Genomic DNA, 23751 nt, shown 5'->3' on the forward strand with positions numbered 1-23751 from the left:
ATTTACATTACAACTCATAACAGTAGCAAAATTACAGTTATGAAATAGCAATGAAAATGATTATATGGCTAAGGGTCACCACAAAACGAGGAGCTGTATTAAAGGGTCTCAGCACTAGGAAGGTTGAGAGCCTCTGCTCTACATGGTTCTTATAACTTACAAATCTAAAGCTATTTCCAAATTTTAAAAAGTTAATGACATTTTAACATGATACTTTCCTAATAAAAATTGCTGTTTTATTGCTTATTATAAGCCTAGGTAAAATGATCAACATATTTAACTAAATGGAAAAAATAATTATAGTATATAAATGATATTTTTCCTCGGAGGACTCAATATGGAAATATGAGAAAAAATTAATTTATTTTCTAAATAAAAATCTCCCATGAATTGCTAGTATCATAGTGTAAGGAAGCAAAACTGCATGTGTGATGTTGCATGGCCCCCCTCCCTTTGTTCCCTCACCTGTCAGAGGCCTGGATTCTGAGTCCTGCTGTGTGACATTTACCTCCTTCCAGGAAACAGAACCTCTCTCTCTTCTCTCTCTCTCTCTCTCTCTCTCTCTCTCTCTCTCACACACACATAGTCAGGCTTTGCCCAAAGTGAAACTGCCACCTGCATTGTTCTCCTGTTCTACTTTTCCTCTGCCCTGGGCGTGGTTCAGCCCACACAGCATTTGTCCCTTCTTCCCTTGGTCATCCCATCCCATCTCCAACCCCCCCCCCCCAGTCACCATGAGCAGCAAGCAGTTGCTCCTACCCTGGAGCCACTGGTTGATGCGTGAGAAGTGAATGAGGTGTAAGCCAGTGCTATTTGGACATGGGTTGTTGTTGCTATGCCCACTCATGGTATCCGAATGGTGGGTGGTTTATCTTGGCATCACCCGCTTAGGGCTGTTTTTGGTTGGCCTTCAGCACCCAAGCTGGCGATCATAGCCCGTTCAGTTGCTCACTGCCAGCTAACTGAGAATGGAAGTTGAGAATAAACCTGCAGAGGTTCTTTGCAGGTAATGATATGGTTCAAAATCTTTGTCCGCCATACTTGGGGAAGAAGTTATACATGCTCTGCTTCGTTGACCTCCAGCTCTGCTGTGTGTCTTACCTGGGCCAATCAAATAGGAGAAATGATGGCACCATTTCTAGGTGAGGGATGAAAGAGATTTTGAGTAGTATTTCCCTTTCTCTTTCTCTTCTGCCAGAAGATGTGGGTCTAACCCTGTCAGGGGCTCTATCAGGAAGCTCTCAAAGGGGAGAGAGATAAGTGCTGTGTTTAGCTAGTAGAATCTAGGTGCAGTTGTTTGTGCAGCATAAATTAACAAGAATCCCACTGGAGTCTTTCCTCCTTGGTGCATGCACTGACACATAGCAGGTACCCAGCAAATTTTAAACTGAAATAAAGAAGCCTAGCTAGAAAATATGCTTCTTTTCTGTTTTGTTTGGTTTTTTCAAGACAGGGTTTCTCTGCATAGCCCTGGCTCTCCTGGAACTCACTCTGTAGACCAGGCTGGCCTCAACTCAGAACTCAGAGATCTGCCTGCCTCTGTCTCCTGAGGCAAGTGCCACCACTGCCCGGCAAGTATGATTATTTACAAGTGATTAGTCCTTCGGATTTATTTTGTAATTATTTTCACATTTAAAACATACTTTAATATTAGAGTTCCATAAACTGTCAATGATTCTTTGGTAATCTAATCTGAACTTTATAGTACATAGGATGTAGTGATAGCTGCGGGCCGCTTCCCACCGCCCGGCTCTTGGCCGCCCAACGTGGGGCTCAAACCCACGACCCTGAGATTAAGAGTCTCATGCTCTACCTACTGAGCTAGCCGGGCGGCCCCGGGGTAGGGCGGGATGAAAAGCAGGCCCACCGCTCCACACTACAATAGGACATTGACATACATGCATATATCAATGTCTGAAAATGGTGTGGGCATACACTATGCAAGCTAGGAAGACGTAAGCCATACGATGCCATTTTTTCAAGAATTGTTGGGCTGTTTTCTTTTAATGTGTCTGTGGGGTATGTGCACATGCATGTGGGTGTTTGCAAGGCCAGAAGAGAGTGTCAGATCTCATGGAACTAGAGTTACAGGTCATTGTGAAATTCCTGACATGGGCACTGAGAACCGAGCACAGATCCTCTGGGAGAACAGCGAGTGTTCTCCACCTCTGAGCCTGCTCTCGAATGTCGTGACATCACTTTTCACAGATACAGACTGTGCTGCTGAATGCTCCCCTGGTTATCCCATGTAGGTACCTCCTTGGTAGGTTGCTTAAGAAACTGCAGGCGGTCTCCACTCGTTATCAGATCTGATAAGTGAGCCTCAGTTTCTCTAACGAGAAAATGACATCTCATGAGCCCGATGAAATGTAAACAGATGTGTTCCGTGGGACTTCACCGTAATTTGGATACAAGGGAAATGTATGGATTCATTTTTTCCCTATGTCTTCTCGGAAAATGTCCAAGTGCCTTTTCACTTCCGTCTCTGAACCTATCTGTCCCTACACTTCCTGGAGGCATTTCCCTTCCCAATCTAACCATACAAAAGCCGTGCCCTTGTTCTCTGGAGGAAGGGTCATGTTCACGTCTAGTTTTGACATAAATGTCATTCTAGCCCGTGTTTGACTCTGTGACTTGCTCTTTTCATGAGAAGATAGCTCTTGGTGCTCAGTTCATGTTGTTACAGAAAGAGCTAGCTAATTTGCTTTAACTGTTACATGGTGTTCAATACTGTAGGTATATTGCAATTTATTTATAGTTAGTTGCCTTACAGGGGGGGAATTATCTGGATTTTAAAGACTTGGTGGATTCAAGTTTGGTGAAAGCACCTTGCACAACTGAGCAAAGAATCTTAAGAATCCTACCAATGAAGCTTAGTTTGACAAGTTAGCCCAGCTGTAAGGATACCTAGTATTTGGGGCTGGAAAGATGGCTGAGTGGTTAGTGCTTGCTGCCCTTGCAGAGGACCTGGGTTCAATTCCCATAAGTTCCCAGCACCCATATGGTATGATGGTTCATGACCATCAGTAATTCCAGTTCTGGGAAATCCAATGCCCTCCTCTGATATCCACAGGCACCAAGCATGCATGTGGCATACATACATACATGCAGGCAAAATACTCCTAACCATAAAGCTAAATCTAAAACGAATTTTTAAATTTATTTTAAAGATAACTGTTACTCATCCAAATAAGATGTGACCACTTTGCAAAACCAAAATGAATCCCTGCCACCAGACGGGGAGAGTTCTTTCATAAGTAGGCGACGGCGACAGCAAGAACAGCCTGGTCAACGACAAAGCCTTGTTTTTGTTTAGTTTTGTTTTGCTTACAACCAAGTCTCATGATCCCAGATGGGTCTCAGATTTGCTATATAGCTAAGGTTGATCTTGAACTCCAGGGGATCAGCCCTGGAGTGCTGGGGGCAAGAACTTTACCCCTGAGCTATACCCCTAAGCAGCACTGTGCATTCTACACTTCCCATGGAGAGGGATCCAGCCTCTGAGAAAGGCTTTGGATTGAAGACAGAATGCAATGATTACAAAAGTAACCAGGGCTTTGGTAATACCTGCAGTTTTTGTTACAAAACAATTTTTTTAATAAGTTTTTGGGTTTTGTTTTGTTTTGTTTTGTCTTATCTCATGGAGTTAAAAAAAAGAAAAAAAAACCCAACTTCCTAAGAAATTTCAGATCACAGTAATGATGCCAACTTTACCCTTGGAGCAGTGTATTTGGTGTTTCTTATGTAGTCAGCATGCGGGTGACATTTAGACCCAAGCCCGGCTTCCAAGTATGATTCATGAGAATGCATCAGATGGTGAGAGCAAGGAATTTTCCTTGGTATTTAGAGGAAGCAGCTTGGAGGAGCTGCACAGGATTAAAAACAGCCTTGCCCAGAAACTCAGAAAGCCTGACCCTGAGGCCTTCAAGGACAGGCATTTGGGTTCTCTGAGAAACCTCCAGGGCACGTGGGAGGAATTCGGAGATGGGTAGAAAATGCAGGCTGGGATCACACACGTGCACCCCAGCCGAAAGCTTGTCTTCCTTACTCATCAGATGGCAAGGACATGTGAAATACCTGCTGGCATAGGCTGTCCTCATGTCCATCCTTAACAGCTGCCTGCCTCCTGCAGCTCCTTCAGAGACTTTGCTCTGCCCACGGCTGGATCACTCTCTATCCTTGAAGAGTGAGATTACAAACTCACTATCTTCAGTACAGCCATAGAGTCCAGCAAGGAAGAATCTAGGAAGTCCGAATCTCCATCAGCATCAAAATCCGTGGTGTACAGAACTAAGGGCTTGTTTTTAACCGATTTTCAGAGATGGTGATGATGATGAGATGCTGGTGATGATGATGATGACGATGATGATGATGATGAGAAGGAGGGAGTCTTGGAAACATCTTCATAGGGATGTTGAGAAAGCTTTCCAGGGAAAACTGATTGAGTTACTATATTTTAGAACTAAGAAATAAGATACAGGCTAACAGATGCTTTCAATAGAACTTGCATTTTTTTTTCTCCCATTGGTTGTTTTTTTTTTTTTTTGGAAAGAAATCCAGATTTAGATTTGTGAGTGAGATTTCATTTGTGCTGATGAGAAGCAGTGTACTCGAAGCCTCCGTTTTGATGCAGTCACCCATGCAGCAGATGTGACAAGCATGTGCCTGGTCTATTATAACGTAATATCGGGCCTGTGATGCAGGGCAGCAGATTTTATACTCCCTTCAAGCAGAGGCTGCCTCAAGAAGTTAAAGGGAACATTTACCGTGTTTCACTAGAGGGAAAGGATGTTAACCTGGTCATAGAGGAGTTTACTCTTTAACAGATCATTCTTTGTGTGCTGTGAAGCTTACCACAGCTTACCACATGGGATGGCTTTCTCTAGAACAGCAGTTCTTGACCTGTGGATCAAAACCCCTTGAGGAGGGCATCGAATGACTCATTCACTAATATCGTGCATATTAGATATTTACATTACAATTCATAACAGTAGCAAAACTTCAGTTATGAAGTAGCAACGAAAATAAATTTATGGTTGGGGTCACTACAACATAAGGAAGCGTGTTAAAGGGTCACAGCATTAGGAAGGTTCAGAACCTCTTCTCTAGAACCCTCCACTGTTCATTTTTGCCTTCTCACCTTGCCTCCCAGAGAGCTCAGAGATAAAGTTCATACTTAAAACTTAATATTCCGCCTTGCTTCTGTCACAGTTACTAATTTAGCAGTGTCAGTTTGGGGTTCTCTTTCCTGTTTGAGATTGGTGTGTGTGTGTGTGTGTGTGTGTGTGTGTGTGTGTGTGTGAGTGTGTGTGTGTTGGTGTGTGTGTGTGTGTTGGTGTGTGTGTGTGTTGGTGTGTGTGTGAGTGTGTGTGTGTTGGTGTGTGTGTGAGTGTGTGTGTTGGTGTGTGTGTGTGTGTGTGTGTTGGTGTGTGTGTGTTGGTGTGTGTGTGTGTGTGTTGGTGTGTGTGTGTGTGTGTCTCCTCTGAAAGGAAACAGTGGTCTTTCTCACTACCCCTTGTGTCAGCGACCACAGGTAGAATCAGGTATCTATAGCCATTGGGAGCCATCACAATCAAAGACATAGGTGAGATACATTGGGTGCTATTGCCAGGTGAAAGTAAGCCAGGGCTTACGGATGTGACAGAGAGTCCCTAAGCCGCTCAGGACCCAAGGACCTTCGACACTTAGACGGAAGCACACTCAGGCTTCAGCCCCCTCTGTGACTGGTGCCTCTCCACCTGGATGCCCAGCGATTTTCAATCTCCCCGTGACCCATGCTGGCTGCACACTTGGCTGAGCCCTCAGTCAGCCAGTGACTCAAAATGACTTTGTTCCAGAAAACTGGCCACGGAGGTTGAGGCACAGTGTGTGTTTCCTTCACTTAGAGAGAAACTTTCCACTCCCACTTTTGGATAGATCTCTGGAGTCACCCTCCCCAACCCCTTCATGTGCGTTCCAGTGATTACGAATCTCATGGGCAGGTGGCAGATGTTCCTCGGCTGTTGATCTACCCAAGTTCATGATATTTGCTCAGCAAACAGGCCTGTATTCCCTACCGAGCACACGGTATATTTAATTCATACATTGTACAATGAAAGTCCTTTTGTTATCATCATGCACAGAAAATCTAGAGACCCCAGGACGCCTGCAGTCAGCCGGCGGCAGGGCGGCAGCGGAGTCCCTGCTCTGCTATAGTTATGTAAGCTCTTCTCACTGGGGGAAGCTGGGGGAAGAGCATACGGGAACAGGCTGTACTAGTTTTGCAAATTCTTGTGAGTCTTAAATGATTTCAAAATAAAAAGGGTTTTGTTGGTGTTTTCTTTTCCTAAATATCAAGACAGTGTTGAGGAGACCATCTAGTACAGTTGTTCCCAACTTTAATTTTAGCAGCCGCCTCTCCTCCCTTCTTTCCTTCTCCACCCTCAGTGGCACGGGGCACCTCCTGGCAAGATCAGGGCTCTGTCAACCTCATTTAGAACCCTAGTCCCCATAGTCCAGGATCTAGATGAGGAAACTGAGACCCAGAGAAGGCAAAGGCATTGTCCACCAGTGGCTGTGGCAGAAATCAGGCAGCTGGGAGAGTTTCTGCTCTGGCAGCTTTCCGTGAGCGTGGTAAGTCCCATTGAAGTAGCAAGGTATTTTCTCCTATCAGACCTGGTGGGATTCATCACACTGGGTGAGTTTCCATGCTCCTGCCTTCCTCTTCTTCTGAGCAGGCAATATCATCTTGACCTTTAAGCTGCGACTGTGCTTGGGGTAATCTGGACCACCAAACAGTTTCAAATTCACCATATGGGGCAAGAGCCAAGGAACTTCCTGGGAGGACCAGACACAGAGTTCAGGAAGCAGAACTAAGAAACATGCCCTGCTCGTTTCCATCCTGACCTCCAGTGACGGCTGGAATCACCCCTCTCTCCGGATGCATCCATTGCAGCCCACCCACTTAAGTATTTTAGAGAAACCTTGGACTGCGTGAAGTTTACTTCTATGGCTAATACACTGACAGCCTCTTACGTTTGTCCAGCTCCTATCAGGTTGCAAACCCTTCGCTTATGATCTTACACTGACGGAGTTAACAGGAGCACATATGGCCATTATAATTCATAAGTGGGATTCAGGGTCACACACGTACTTTGGGCATGAAGGACTCTGGGACTTGGTGGCTCTCCAGTCACATACACAAGAAGTGGAAGTGACGGCTTCCCCTCTTTCTATGTCTCCCAGCAGTTCGAACCTGGAGGTACCACTGGGTGTTGGATGAGTAAGAAAGTGAGGCCCACTGCCCATGTGCACGTCAACAAAAATCTGTGTGACAGTCAGCTCAGGACAGCTACCCCAGGGCTAACTGCCCTGTGCATCCTCCAGAGGGTTCGGAGTGAGCCGCCACTCTTGATTTTCTGTCAGTTGTTGATGCCACATTTCTGCAGGGGACCTGGCTGCTTTCTTCTTTGCCCTCCACATTGTAGGACACAACCTTCACTGTCAACGCGGGTCCAGCTAATTGGTGCTGATGCTGGCCTGATCCTGCAGCATTCTGCCCCACGCCTCAGACATCAGAGAAACTGATCGGCTCCTCTAATATCAGAGTCTGCTCTTCACTCCAACTTCAGAGCCATTACTAGCTAGGGAAAATATTCCCACAAGGACATGAGGTATTTGATAACCCGAAAGGGGCCTTTAGAAGGCCAGATAGCGGGTTGCTTCATAAGTATGACTAATCATGAGCCAGTGACTTGGTAGATAAGGTACTTGCTTCTATGCTTAATGACTGGAGTTTGATCCCTGGAAATCACATGGTGGAAGGAGAGAACCAACTCCCAGGAGTTGTCCTCTGACCGTCACACAAGGTGACGTACACAGGCGTGCACGCACATGCGCACACATACACACACACACACACACACACACACACACACAAATTAATTAATTAATTTTAGGATAAAATAGTATTTGGTCATTAACACATGTATTCAGCTGCTGCTGTCAGGCCCTACTGCCTACAAAACAGTGATCAAAGTCTTCTAAACTTGGGATAATCTGCCAGGCTCTGTTAAAGACCAGAGGAGACCAGAGCAAGCGGCCATGTACCTACAATCTCACTACTCAGCAAGCTAACAAAAGGGTTTGTGTTTGAGGCCAGCCTGTGCTGTAGAGTGAAGTTCTGTATTCAAAAACAGTGGGAGGGGAAGAGAAGAAGGGAAGGACCATGATGGGAGCCCCTGCCCGGGGTTTCTGATTACGGGAGCATCTAGGCACCGTATCTGTGATTGCTGTGGCTGATACTCTGCTATGTGAAACCCGTTGCCCTAAAGCTAGGGTGGGCAAACGTTTCTTATGAAAGTTAGGTAATGAACATGCTTGGCTTTGTGGTCCCTTCCCTCTTTGCCACAAGTATTCAGCTCTGCCACTGTAGCCACAGAACCCATGTCACTGAAGGAGCATGACTGCATTACAAGAATATTTGGTTTACAAAACAAGTGGTATATCTGTACCTCTCCCTCAAAACAAAAGCAGGTATAGCTCTAGAAGTCCAAAAGATGACAAGAACCAGCTCCTCATTCTGGGCAGACGTCTGAAAGCTTACATAGTAAGAATCGGGGTCAGATCCCAGTGCAACATCTATGGTGTTGCTCTGGGGAGGGGGTCATCACCATCTCTTTAAAGTGAAGGTAGCAATATTACAATGAGGGACAAGGAGACTTGCTCGCCTTTACCGCATGTAGTGGACACATCTGTGAGTGTTTGGCTTGCTGTCCTTTACATTTTTTTCTGCATGATTGAAACATTCCAGAATTTTCCAACCTATGCCTCTAAAAGGTAATCATAACTGTTCGTTTGGGATATGTTTAGCTTGGGTTCTGGGTTCCAAAGCCAAGCAAAAGACGACTCTTATAAAACCAAACTCACCTTTAGAATCTGTTAGACCTATGGTGCCGGGGTGCCTTCGAAAGTCAAAAGCTTAGCATGTCTTCCTTGGTGGCTCTTTGCATGTGAGCAACACTTGCCTCCAGGAGAATCCAGGCTTACTGTATCCTCCTGGGAGTCCCGTTTCCTATTCCTCCCATACTTTGCCCTTTGGGCTCTCATAGTGTTTCATGAGGGTGGGGCCTTGTATTGCATATTGAGTGTGGCATTGGATTGCAATTCAAACAGCACACAAAGATCTTTTTGCTCACTCCTCTCCTTGAAGGAGCTGGGGACTGAGTTGGTGTTATGAATCTTTAATTCCAACACTGCAGAGTTGAAAAGTACTGAGAAAGGAGGATTGAAAGTTCAAGACCAACCTGGGTTACATTGTGGGGGAGGGGAGGAGGAGGAGAAGAAGAGGAAGGAAGAGGAGGAGGAGGAGGAGGAAGAAGAAGAAGAGGAGAAGAAGGAGAAGGAGAAGAAGGAAGAGAGGGAGAGAGAGAGGGAGAGAGAGGGAGAGAGAAAGAAAGAAAGAAAAAGAAAGAAAGAAAGAAAGAAAGAAAGAAAGAAAGAAAGAAAGAAGTTAGAACCATCAGCTAGAATTTTTTTCTCTGTCCTGTGCATACTCACCCTGATGCACTGGACAGCCTGCTACTAGGTTGTTCTCCTAACCAATTCACAAAGTTTGGCTTGTTTTGTCCTTTTTATAGCCACATAAGTTAGGTGAAACTGACTTCCCAGTGCAGATGAGGCAGGAAGAACAAGCCATTTGTCCCAAGTCATGCTTCTGAGGAGTATGAGAATCCAGGCCCCTGGCTCACTATGGCAGGCTGTGTATAATTCCAGTTCATCTGTCTGTGAGCCAAAGAACAGGACCCTACAAGAACAACGTTCTGCTTGCACCCTCACACTTTGTTTAGTCTGCTAGAGAGAGCAATGGGCCTGCAGCTATGCTTGGGGAAGGGCTACCCCAGTGAGTTTCCGGTTTTCTTCTAACCACTGACATTTCCCCCAGACAAATACACAGACTCTCCGAAAATAGCACACAGTCAAGAGGTAGGTCCTGTTCATCTCAGGGTGTGTCTGATTCCACAGCCCATCAGGATTCTGGAAGACAAGAGAGTTCCCGAAGGATCCAGATCTCAGGTCACTCAGCTCAGCCTCACAAGGACAGCAGGCACTTTGCCTCTTCTGTGCCACAGCCCTGCTAGGTGTTGGGGGGACAGGTGTAGGAATGGTTTGAGGCTCTGAGCATGCCCCCTTCCAGACCTTGATGATGGTGAGCTTCAAGTGACGGCTTTCATGGAAACGTTGTCATTGGCTAGATATAAATTATACACTTCAAAATGAGGGAACATGGGTATCTGCTATCTTAAAATGTGATATGTCAAAAGACACACACACACACACACACACACACACACACACACACCATGTACGTCTGACCCTAGGGAACAATACACAGTCTGGAACTAGTCAAACTGCAATGAAACTAGGGCCTGAGCTTGGCTTAACCAAAGCTACAGCCCTTTCAGACCTAAAACGGATGTTGTTGTTCTCCCCGCAGGACCCCAGGAGCAAGCACAAGTTCAAGATCCACACTTACGGAAGCCCCACCTTCTGTGACCACTGCGGCTCCCTGCTCTATGGACTCATCCACCAGGGGATGAAGTGCGACAGTAAGTTCTCCCTCCCAGTAGGTGGCCAGGATCCGCAGCCCCTGCTCAGGTCTGCTCAGTGCCAGGGTTTCAGAAACCCCTCCACAGCAGCTCACCGACAGAGAGAACTGGTTCAGATAAAGACCAGGCTCAAGAAGTGATGACTTGCTCTCTGCTCCGGGTTCTGGTTTATTAAAACGACTTACTTGTCTAATTATGAGCTCCCCCCCACACAAAGTTATCTAGTTTATAAATGAAGTTAACGGGTACTGTCACTTTTTCAGTGTGTATGTGTCTGTCCGTCTGTCTTTCTGTGTCTGTGTGGTAGAAATCTTCAGTCGCTGTAAAATGCAGGCTCGTCAAACCCCACAGAAAACTCCCCACCTCCAGATTCCACATTTGGTTGGCTTCAAAATAAGCTAAGCAACTATAGTCATTATCTTCCTATGTCTCTAATTAGTGGGTGGACTGTGGAAAAATCCAGCAGGCTTCTCCTTAAAACTAAAGCTATAAAGTGAAGATGAGAAGCAGGGTAGCTTCCTGAGCTCACTCACCCTAGCCCGTGGACAGACTGGGGGATTCTACAGCATCTAGGTATGTCTGACACCACAGAGGTCCTCTGGCATGGGGGACAGGAGGCCGTTTCCCTCTCCTCCTCCTCTCCCTCCTCCTCAGTCCTGTGTACATCCTTATCCAGTACCAAAAGGCAAGACAAATAACCTCAGAAACTTTCTGTGTTGCTAATTCTCAAGCAACAAATTTACCTGTGCTAGATGCTTGAATAAAAATGTATACTTCCAGGGCATGAAAAGGCAGCTACTAAGCCCATATTAATAAGTGTTAACAAAACACCAGCAGGTTCTCATATATTCCTAAAGACTAGACTGACCACCAAGCTTTGCATCCTGCATGGAGTAAATACAGTGTTTTGCATAAGTTGGGATGTGTGAACATTAGAGTCATGGAGAGTCTCTCCAAGCCCAGGGTTTGTTCGGGTTACCCAGCTGCACAGACTAATGGCCCCATCATCCAGGCCAGCAGCTTCTGTGTTTCAAGAAACCCTCAGATTCCAAACGCATCATTTTCATCATCTTCAGTGTTTCTAAAAACGGTAATCCTAAGTACATTTGTAAGGATATTTTTAGCTATTTTAAAACTTGGAGCAGGGCTGGAGATACGGTCCAGTGGGTGAGGATGCTTGCATTCAAGCCTGACAACCTGGCGTCAATCTCTGAAATCCACATGATCGAAGGAAAGAACAGATTCCTACAGATTATCCTCTGACCTGTACACACACACCAGCACAATTAATAAATGTTAAGAAACATGGAGCAAAAATAGACACTCTCATGTGTTATATACATATCAACCTTGACAGATTTAGTAAGGCTGAGACGTTTATATTGCCGGCCCCACTCAAGAGGTAGAACTTGCCATCAGATTTCCGCCCCCTTCCCCCCATCATACACATTCCACGGAGAGGTTTGCTGACTGAGGAGGTGTGCTCTTCCATACTGTTCCCTCTGGCATATTCTCTTCTGGATGGAGCAAGGATCCTGGGTGCTGTGTCACTTTTACATGAAGTGGAAGCAGATGAGTTGCCTGAGATGGTCTCTGCTGCTGTATCAAAATGTCTGACACGGGTGCCTTATGAGGAGTAGAGGTCCATTCGGTCTCAGAACTCTGGGGGCTGAGATCCAAGGACAAGGCACCAGCAGGGAAAGCTAGACTAGGATGCTACCTGAGACCTCTCTTCTGTTTATAAAGTCATAACGCCACCATGGGACCCCTGGCAATCACCCTCATGACCTCATATAGAATACTTACCTCCCAAAGGCCCCACCTACAACTGCTATTATTATGAATTTGGAGACTGAAATTCCCAGCACACAAATTTTGGGAGAGCCATTTCCATCATGGCAGACATTAATTAGCCTCCCAAACCACCTGTTCTAGAGTTTTGTGTCTTGGTTACCCTTGAATGTCTTTGTAATAAATAAACTGTATAAATCTGAATTTAGTAAATACATTTTTGACAATAGCATTGGGGTTTTACATATTAGGATTCAGCTTTAGATTTTGTTTGAAAAACATGGACTAAACTGACCCAAACAATTGTTTTTGTTGTTTGTTTTGTTTGTTTGTTTGTTTGTTGTTGTTGTTGTTAGTTCTTTTTTTCTTGGACTTTGGGGCATCCAGGGTCCTTCCGGAAAGGAAGAGAATGAACTAATGGCATCAGGAGCCCAACCTACCTTAGCAGAAATATAGCCATTCCTACGCACATCCCTGCCTGTTGTCTGACTGGAGTCTGTGCACAGTTCCACTTGGTGGGGGAACAGCTAGCTGCTACTTGTGTCAGCCAGCCATTTAATCTGTAGGGTGAGAAATGGGATCAGAGGGTGCAAAGGAGCTTCCCGAGGCAGAGAAGCGAGTTCGGGTAGAGCCAAAACCAGAGCACCGCCCCAGAGTTTGTTCACCCCACACACACCCTCCTGGTTACCCATATTCTTCCCAAGGCCCTAAATTTCATTTATCATCCCTAAATTTCATCTTGTGCCGAGGAACCTGAAGATGGCTAGGGCTTAGTTAACCCAAGGGACACAACTAACACAGCTTCTCAAGGGTCTTCTTGGCTAAGCGAGAGAGCTTTGTGGACAGAAGCCTAAGGGACTCTGCCTCTGTGAAGCCACTGCTTGCTCTTTCCTTGCTGTGTCATTACCCAGTTTTCAGTGTTTAATTGCAGCAAATATTTATGACTTCTTTTTAAAAATGAGAGAGAGAGAGAGAGATTGCCATGTTGGGATTACACACAGAGAAGGAAAGGGGTAGTCAGGCCCTGCCTTGAAGATTGCAGGTTAAGCCTGTTAACATCCCAGGGAGAGTGGATGAGGTTTCCAGGAAGCCCGAGGTACCAGGAGGGCGGGGCCGGCACACCTACACAGCCCCGCGCGCGTTTGTAGTCAACCCTGGGGTTCCTTCTCAGGGTTTCTTTGGTTCACAGAAATAAGACTGATCTTTTTATATCCTCCTCCTGTCTCGCCTACATAATGTCAGCCTAAGGAATGGCTTATGCCAGGCATGTATTTGTTTTACTTGGATTAATATTTAAATATTTGAAGACAGGTTTAAAATATCAAACATAAGTTCCTTTTTTTTTTAAAGGCAACATACCTACACCTTCTCAAAAATACCAAGTTACTTGAGGAGAAGAAGTGTTTTGGGGATTCCCTAGGCTCAGCCCACAGATTGTCACTTTCTTGATGGCCATCTCAGACAGGCAGAAGGAATTCTCTGACAAAAGATGTAAAAAGTATCCTCTGTTATAAATTTGTGCGTTGTATACCTGTGTGTGCGTAAACTATTAGGTAGTTAGTCTCGTCTCTGTACACATCACCTGTGTAGATTTGTTAACAATTTGAAAAGGCCACAGAAGAGCAACTTGGGTTCTTTTGCTGTGGTAAAGACTGAATAAATCTGAGATGGGTATTTTAGGGTGTCGTCACTCACAAGAGGAAGCCTGTGCAGGAAGGGACATCTGTTAACTGTTCGTATCACCAGAAACATTATAGCAAGGTATCACCTTAGGGGCGAATCATTCCCACTTCTGCTCAGGCACCAAAACATGGAGGCAATGATGTGAGCCCAGATGGCCAGCCTGACCCTTTGCTTTCTTGATTCACAGCCTGCGACATGAATGTTCACAAGCAGTGTGTGATCAACGTCCCCAGCCTCTGCGGAATGGATCACACAGAGAAGAGGGGGCGGATTTATCTGAAGGCCGAAGTCACTGATGAAAAGCTCCACGTCACGGGTAAGGCACCATCCAGGAGAATCGCTGCTGGGCAAAGGTCAAGGTGATGGCAAAGCAGGTGACTCTAAGCTCTGGGGCATTTACCACTAGTTAATAATACGCCCTATGAGAATCCTCTGCACACAAGGATTTCCAAATACTCAAATGTTGTGCGAAGTCTAAGCCAACCTGCAGACCTGGGTGTTCTGATGGCATGGTCACCATTTTCTTCCTGCCATGCCTGGTACAGGACAACCAACTGGTTAAACTGCTATTGGTAAGACCAGAAATGGGCCAGGGAAGACAGATAGGTGGAGGATCTAGATACTCGGTGGCCTTGGGCTGTTATGACCTGAAAAATCCCTCTCAGAAATAGTGCAGCCACTCAGAGTCTCGCATGTGCTTCCTCTATGTCAGGTATGACATCAGAAACGTCATGTGTGGTATTTACTTCTCTCTACACTTGATTCTTAGCCTCATTTTCCAGACAAGGAGCAGGGGTTGGAGAGCTTGCGGCATTGCAGAATTAGTAAGCGGGAAACCAGAAAAGAACTATTTGCCTCTAAACCCTCAGCCTCTAATTGTCACATCGTACGCATCCTCAACCAGCAGCCCAGCCATGGTGTGGAGTTCCTATCCATGGACTGTAACACTCCTTCCTGTATCTGTATGAACCCTGACACAGTCAGAATTTCCTTCTGGTTTTTCCAGACCCACTTTGGTCTATCTCGGTATCTTGGTGACCTAGGACCTATCTGTGTCTTCAACATGTCCCAGCCTCTCCATGCTATCCTGGGGACTGAATCCAGGGCCTTGTGTTTGCTAGTCAAGTGATTTCCCACTGAGCTAAAGCCCAGCCCTCCATGTCAACTTATGATTTAACTCTCAGAGAACAGTCTGTGCACTTGCTCTTGGGGCTCCCTGGTAGAGTGACCGTAAGCTTGTTCATTTCCCCTCATCATTTTATCAGGAAGGGTTTATATTTTCATTTGTATTTATGGCTTTTAGGCTTTCATAAGTGTTGGAAAGACTGACTTTAATTATTTACCTATACACATAAGAATATGTGATAAACAAAAGACACAGGAAAGATCTGTTTAAGGAAAGAAGAAAGTGGAAAGAATTCAGAGAAAGTTTTACTTTGGCAAAGTCTTCAGAGTTTGGAGAGAATTTTGTTTGTTGGTTGTTTGTTCGGTTGGTTGATCAGTTGGTTGACTGGTTGGTTGTTTTTAGCTGTTTTTTTTTTTCTTTCTTTCTTTGAAATATAAGCACATTATCTTCCCAGAACTGTCCTATCAAGTTAAAGAATTTTTGCAAAGAAGTTAAAGAATTTTGAGGTGTTATTCTGGATATCCTCATAAAGGGTATTTTTAAGACAAACACTTTCACCTGTTCTTCCCTTCTATGAAGCCGATACTGTCACCAAAGTTGTCATTCTACCTATGGGAGAAGTGGGGCCAAGAGTTGTGAGTTTCTGTGTTAGCTGCCATCTACTGCAAGAAAAATCTCCTCTGATGAGTGTTGACCAATGCACTGATCTATAAGTATAGCAATAGGTCATTAGGAGTCATTTTATTACTATGTACATTTAGCAGAATAATAGTAGAAAGTTTTCTCCTTATATCCTCAAATCTGTATGGCCTCAGATTCTTAGTCTCATTGACAGTGTTGGGTATAGGTTCCATCTCACAGAGTGGGCCTTAAGTCCAATAGAAACTAAAACGTAGTTGGTTGTTCCCATAACCATGGTGCCACTGTTGCACGGGTGGGTATATATCTTCTCTCCAGACAGGTTATTGCAGTTTGCAATGTTCACCGCTGGGTGAGACTGGTAACCTGCACAGTACCTTCCATCACTATGCCCACTGCCTAGTAGGGGTGAAAGTTCCAGCTGAGTACCAACTAGATTTCTCATGTTCTTTGTCTTGGGTGTGTGCTGTCTTCCACAGTAGAGTCTTACCACCAAATTCTGGAGAGTAACCCAGAACACTGAAATAGCTTGTAATGTTTGGGCAGGGTTATGAGACTAGTAACTCAGAAAGAGATGCTGTAGGTTTTATTTGATAACATATGGTTTGTAGATAGAGTTTTATGCCCCCACCATAGAAAAACTCCATTAAACTCCTTTTATATATGTTTGTATTTTAAGAAGTTTCTACAGTAATAGGTTCCCATGCAACTTTTTCAAAAGGCCAGCTACTTTCTAAGTATTTTCTGTGTCTAACTTAAACCTGTGAGGAAATTTGCATTATGATCCTTGCTTTAGAAATGGAGAAATTGAGGTACAAGGAAATTTAGTAGCTTGCTCCCGGAAATGGGAACTGTAAATGCTTTAATAGTACTTTTATAGTACCGATAAGAATGGGAATCTATTTCTAAGATAGTTACTGAATATAGCTCAGTGGGAGATCACTTGCTGAAAATGCATGACTCCATAAAACCAAAACAAAGTAAATTAAGATTCAGTTATTTATGTAAAGGAAATACAACCCTAAATTCAGAATGTAGAGCTCAAGTAAATAGCTAATTAGTAATAATATCTTGAAAATCATGTTATTATTTTGGCAGCACTGGGGAGCAAACATAGAACCTTGCATATGTTAGACAAACACATTTCACAACCTTGCAGTGGGGGGCGGGGTGTTGTGACAAGATTTCACTATGTAGCCCAGGCTGGCCTCCATCTATCTTCCTGCCTCTGCCTCCTAAGTGCGGCTATACAGGTGTGTGCCACCACTTCCAGTTAGAGTTATTAGACAGACTCAAAGAGAAGACATCCAACCCACATTTTTTTTGGCATGCCAAAGTATCATGGAGAATGCCAAGCTAAGCAGTCCTTCTCGGGACAGGTGATCTGCCCTACCACTCCCCCCTCCCCCATCCCCCCTCCTTGGTGCATGGTTCAGGCAACGGTTTGTCCTGAGGAAACAACAGCTAACAGCAGCTACCACTTCTGCAGTGCCCAGGGTGTACCTCATCTTTCTTTGCACCGTGCACATTAGGTCCCTTGTTTGGTTGGTTTCTCAGGCACTCTCATCAGGGAGGTAACCATTCTTGCCCTCATCTTCAAGATGAGCCAGGGTGTGGGGAGGAGAGATGGAAATTGCCCTAAGCCACAGAGAAGAAGGTAATGGAATTGGCCAGACTCCAGCTCTTCCTTCCCACACCTAGGCTCCGAGACCCCCTGGAGTTTCTCTTATTGAATAGAGTTCCCTTTGGGACAAACAATAAACCCACAAATATTTTGCAAACTTGCATTCAGCAAGATGCTCCTAGACGCTCTTGAAAATCCTAACATGGAACTTAAAACCAGGAGAGAAAAGGGGACCACGTGGAAGGATTAAAGAGCAAGCCAAATCCAAGTGTCATTAACTGCCAAATTATGTGGTTCCAAAATAGCACACTACGGGCAAGAGCTCAGGATGTGGAGGGGACTGGGAAAGAAAAGACCCTTTGAAAGAGACCGCTGTGAGTGTTCAAAAGGTAGAGGGAAGAGTGCTCGCAGGGAGGGGTTAAATAGAACGTGGGAATTAGCGTGGCTTTAATGAGACCGCACATATGAGCAATAAAGCACAATGAGCAGAGCTTAGGGTCCAAATGCAAGCAACTTCTTAGAAAATGCATTTCAGCCGAACCCCTGAGCAGCTGTGTTAATTGCTAGATTCGCTGAGTCCCCATTTCACCTGTGTGGATTTGCTCAGGTTGAAAATAATTTCCAAAGTAACTTAGGAGCTCCTGGTGGGAGCTCGCTTTGGGATGGAATCACCCTTTTGAGATCAGAGGTAAGTTTAATTTCTAAATTGGCACAACATTTCTGGGAATGACATCCTCTTCCTTGGTATATTTTTATATGGTTGCCTCTGGGCAGTGGTGCTGGTTGGTATCAGAACAGTTGCCCCTAGCCCATCCGTGGAGATTTAAAAAGCTTTCCTACATTCTTGTATCTTTTTTTTTATTTGTTATGGAATGATAAAAGAAATTCCTCGTGAGAAGCAATTTTCAGTTTAATGTTGTAAGTAAATGAGGGAGAAATACCACCTGCTTCCTGGCTGTTTCAGGAATAAGTCTCTCCCACAGATATATTATTTGAGGAAGAGTGTAATTTTCTCATACACTTTGGTTTGTTAATGTAGCGTGGAGATTGATGTTCTAACCTGAGTTCTCATGGGGTGGGCAATGGGATACACTTCTCCTGGCCTGTGGCCCCTTGCCACATATGGACCTCCCCTTCTAAACTTTCTTTGGGGCTTTAAGACGCTCACTGTTTAGGGCCAAGGTCTCTCCTTCCTGGGTGCTGAGACTGACCGCCATGTTGTGTGATTGAAACATCAATCTGTCCACATGTTCTTCCACCTCCTCCTAGTACATTTAATACAGAGCCCAAGCAATGAGCCTTAGCTCCCTGCGATACTCCAGTTCTCTTAGCATCTGCTTGTGACTTTTCCTGGAGAATTGTAGACCGTGTCTGTCCACCCCAGACAGGGCACCAATGACAGACCAAAAGAATCATTCTAACCAAGTCCATCTTGGTAAACCAATGAGTTTATGGGACTTACTTACAAGAGTGTGGGTGACCCAAAGAGCTACACCACAGAGATGTCTCACCCCAGTGTAATTGAAAGCATTCTAAGGTTGCAAAGATTAGATTTCTGCTTCAGTTAACTTCCCTCCCATAGCAAGTCCAAGAAACCAGGTGCATTTGGCCATTGCAATTTTTTGAAGTTCCAGATATGATCACATAGTCAGTTTGCAGAGGGGAGTATAAGAGAGAAGGCGTGGCTATAATCTCAGGTGAGGGCCCCGTGACCCTATGCCCACTCTCTCTATAAAGTAGTGATGATAGGTCTGCTCCCATGAGGATTCCTTGCAGATAATCACGACTGCTCTGATACAAGATGGTAATATCCAATTCATGCCCAGAGAACAGCAGTCCACAGGAGCATCTCCAACAGGGCACTCAGATGGTTATGATGGGGAGCACATTATGGAGTGGGTGATGTTTATGGGGGAAGTTCAACATGCAAAGGAATGATGGGGTACACGAGGTCCCTTGAGGAGCAGTGGGGGCTTGCAGGAAGATGCCTTGACTGATCAAAAAAGCTGAAGGTGTGTCGTGTGAACGAAAATTTATTTTTTTACCCCATGTAGGGGGCCAATAATAGACCAAAGGATAGATACCATTTAAGTCCAGCCTTATGAATCAATGAGTTTTATTGGGGTACACTTACAGGAATATAAGTGAGGGGTTACCTGTGGGGGCAGAAATGACTCAAAGGCAGCTACATCATCAAAGTCTACTAAATGGGTGACAGCTCATCAAAGCTGTAAGCCTGGAGCTCGCTGTATAATACAACCTGAGGGTTAGGGTTAGGCTTAGTTTCACAAATTAGAGAGCGCCTTTCTAAGTAGCTTGGTTGGTCTGAGACTCTTTCAGGGAGTTTGCCTAGTCTGAGAGTAATGTTTATATATGCTTGCAGAGGGACAGGCTAGTGAGTATGGTCAATTTCAGGGACTTCCTTCTACCTTTGGATTGTTTGCTTTCAAAGCTTAAAGAGCTTCCTTTCAGTATGCAAAGTCTCACTTCCCCTTTGAACATCCTGTGTCCTAATGACCTGCCCTCCAAGATAAAGGTTTTTAATTCCTGGGAAATTGAAACACAATAAATCGGCAGATTCATATAGGGAGTAACAGAAAAGAGCCATGAGGACAGAAAAGATAGCTGTCTAGGCAGAGTACAGAGCGTGTCCAAGAAGCACCATGTCATAGATGATTTCAAAAGAGAAGTGGAGAGTGGGGTCAGGGGATGATTATTTCTCTCCATTGTCAAAGGATTAGGGATCTGACCATCACAGTCCTTAGGAGCCATTTCGTGGAGGCTTTCGGTTCAATTCTTCTTTACACAGGGAGCCCTTAGTTGCAGGCAGTTATGTGTTGAACACACAGAACACACGTCTTCTCACCCAGTGTTCACAATAACCATGGACTTGCTGTCTGTGCCCGTGGCGGAGGACAGGAATAGTCTGTAGTTTACTGGGAGGCTAGGTGCAGGTTCCTTCACTGAGGGCAGATGGTTGTAGAGTAGCCAATGAGATGCCATCAGGAAAAAGCTGAATGGCTGCTTTGTTTAAGGACAAAGCTGTTAGCTAGGGGTCATCTCTGTTAAACAGTCTTGCCTGTGTGGTTTGGAGCCAGATTGGGAACACAGGAGGTGACAGCTGAGGAATCAGGTCCTTTGGGTTGGCATAGAGGAGGGATGTCAGCCAGGAGTCACTTACCCTCAGATGCATCCTGACTATCCCATCCATTGCTAGCAATGCTGCATTCAGTTTCCTGGTTGAGGTGGCATCAGTAGACCCCTCCATTCCAAAGATATCGTTCTTGTTTGTGCTCAGTTCTAGATGTGTAAGTACTTGGAGTTCAGCACTGTTCAACAAGGAAAGTATCTATTAAATAGCCTTGATCCATGGTTACACACTCATGGCTAGAAAATGGCCATGTTCTAATTCTGTAATTCCTCATTTCTATCACTTGGTGATCTTCTGGATGAACAGTTTCCATTTCCTTCTCCCTACAACATGCTGGGGATGTTGACTTGGGCTCACAAGTCTTTTTTCACTGTCTTTTTCTATGCTCAAATTGTCCCAAGTTGCAAGAGTGGGAGCCTCTTCCAACTGGCTCCAATGTCTTTTTGATGTAATTCCTATTTGTTGCTATTTCTCTTGGGTACTTCCTTTCTTTTTGGAATACAAAAGCTCACCTGGTACCTCAGACATTTCTTCAAGGAACTTTGTTTTTTTGTTGTTTTGCTGCTGCCACTATATTATGTTTGTTTGTTTTAAAGGAAGAAATAGTACTTCAAATCCAAGATCTGGGAGCTGAAGGTGTTCAGTACTCCTGGGGCATACTCTTTTCAGTATGAAGGTGAGGGCTGTTTTAATGACTCCACCCTACCGCTTCCAACGCTGGGCCTGCTGCTGCCTTCCCACAGCTTATGTTCCCACTTCCTGTACCGTCAATAGGACCCTGGCTAAAGGTGTCCACGTGAGTGTGCTGTTTCCCTGTCCTCTGAACGTACAGCAGAACTTCAGTTATACCAAAACCCCTATGAGGAGCAAACCTATATTTGATTGCAGTGTTTTTGAGGTCCCAGTACAGGATGCAAAACCAGAATATTGTTGGTTGATAAATGTTTTGCTGTGGAGTTTCAGTAGCAATTAGATACATGTTGCCCTACTCAAGTAAGCAAACTCAAGGTCAGTGCTATCAACTGGATGGCCGTATAGCAGACATCTATTTCTCGTAGTTTTGGAACAAGTCCAAGATGAAAGCACTAGAGCCTGGTGTCTAGTCAGGCCCCTCGTCCTGGTTTACAGGATAACTCACCTGGGTTTTCCAAAATCTGCCAATTTCATGAAAAACAAAGACAGTCAAGGGGACTGTTCTTGATTGAAAGAGGCTAATGGGACATAGCCATCAAATGCAATGTGTACTGCTTCACTGGATCTTGGATCCGAAGCAAAGTTCCAAACAGCTCTAGAGGGCATTGAGGACCATTGGGGAATGTGTGGTAATGTTTTTGTATCAGTGTAAAGTTCCTGAGTGGCAATGGTAATGAGTAGTTATGAAGGGGGTTGTGAAATAGCTTGGGGATCATTATTCTGACATGTGTAGTATCCGATCAATAAAAACAACAGAAACATCACACATACTCTCTCTCTCTCTCTCTCTCTCTCTCTCTCTCTCTCTCTCTCTCTCTCTCTCTTTCTCACACACACACACACACACACACACACACAGTTAAACTAATTGCTGGGCAAGCATGGGGACCTGAGTTTGATCCTCAGCACCTGTATGAAAAGCCTAGCATAGTAGCCCACACTTGTACCCAAGTGTCAGTGAGGCAGAGACAGGAGGATCTCTGGAACTCTGCAGGTCAGCTTGTCTGACCTAACCAGTGAGTTCCAAACCAAAGGTGGTGGGTGAGATTCCTGAGGATGACACCCAAGGTTGTCCTGGATTCTGGCTTACACACACACACACACACACACACACACACACAGCATTTAAAAACAGAAGCGTGAGCACTGTGCAGATGAAAGCACATGGAATAGAACGGTATTAATGATAATTAAAGAATATAAATGCAGGGCGTGTAGGTATTCATTGTACTGCTCTTGCAGCTTCACTGTTAGAAATTGGTTCAGATTTTTCAAACCAAGCACAAATTTCCAAAAGGCTGGGCTGCATTAGGTATGTCTGGAGCCTTGTTCTAGCCAACTGGGTATTCAGTGTCCTCTACAGGGAGCACTGCTGGCTGGAAGGAAGCCCCGAGGTTCGCAGCATCTGATCGCCCAGGCAGTGTAGCTTCCCTGTCTTGTTTTTGTGCTCCCCTGAGCTTATGCACCTGCCCACAGCCCCCAGTGGAAAGCAAGCAAAAGAAGCCTGGTCAGAGGCACTGTAGCCCTGTTTGTGATCTGTTCTTGCATGACCCTTTGCTTCAGTTAATGTGGCAAGTCACTGAGCATTCCTCGGAGCCAGCTGGGGCAGCTGCATGGGGCTTGTCACCATGTACCCTGCCAGACCACAGCATCCTGCCTCCTTCCATGGACAGAAATGCCCAGCGTTTGCAAGCCACCTGGGACTGTGTGCATTATGCCTATTTTCCAAATAGCCTGAGTAGAAGAGGAAGAAGGCAAGTTTAGCCAGTAAAGGAGTCCAGTTTGGACTCATGGACTGTGTGTAATGAGTAGAGAGGGCTCAGGACTGAAAGAACCACATCTCGAAGCCTCCCCCAATCAACATCCAGGGCTTGGAGGGTACCTTCTCCTTGGGTTTCAGTCTTGGACCCTGGGAGTCCTTTGTCTCTACCAAGGTCACCAGATCAGGGCTGATCTGTGTAATATATTGTTTCAAGCAGTCTTCTCTCTTTAAAGATGACATTGACAAGCTTTAGAACCCTTGCCTATATGAGGAATGGACTTTAGTCATTTGGGCCTAAAAGCTGCTGGAGGAAAGTCCTTTTGTACCAGGGAGCAGCTGTGCTATTCTTGACCAAATGTACTTTCTTTCTCTAGTGCTTGTGTATGTGTCTTAGAAGTTTTGTCGGTCCGTCAACAGACACCGTGTCTGCGTACAGTGGGGGGGGGGGTACATGTGACATTACACAGTAACAGGATTCTATCATTTATAGACCAGGAAGTAGGGATGAGACCAACAATGATCAAGGGCGCCCGTTTTCCAGTGGTCTCTCTGTGGGCGGGCTCTTGGAAGCGAGGGCGCTGATGGCTAGCCATCCAGTTAAGATACAAGTAGCAGATGCAGGGAAAGGGGTATTAAGGCCAAGTAAAGGTGCTGCTAGTATTGAGGGCCCAGGTGGAGTGAGAAGAGAAACCAACA

General features: G+C 45.1%; 1 protein-coding gene and 1 non-coding gene across 2 annotated transcripts in view; one reads left to right on the top strand and one right to left on the bottom strand.

Annotated features, from left to right (window-relative positions):
• Prkca (protein kinase C alpha) overlaps positions 1-23751 on the top strand; it is a 393819-nt gene that overhangs the window by 269149 nt on the left and 100919 nt on the right. The window contains exons 4-5 of the mRNA XM_038326556.2: positions 10475-10586; positions 14248-14376. Coding sequence (XP_038182484.1) covers positions 10475-10586; positions 14248-14376 — 241 coding nt within the window. The remainder of the gene's footprint in view (positions 1-10474; positions 10587-14247; positions 14377-23751) is intronic.
• Positions 1759-1831, bottom strand: Trnak-cuu. The gene has a single exon. It is a non-coding gene; the product is annotated as a tRNA-Lys (tRNA).

This window comes from Arvicola amphibius, chromosome 4 (genome assembly GCF_903992535.2).
Source record: "Arvicola amphibius chromosome 4, mArvAmp1.2, whole genome shotgun sequence".
NCBI classification, from domain to species: domain Eukaryota; kingdom Metazoa; phylum Chordata; class Mammalia; order Rodentia; family Cricetidae; genus Arvicola; species Arvicola amphibius.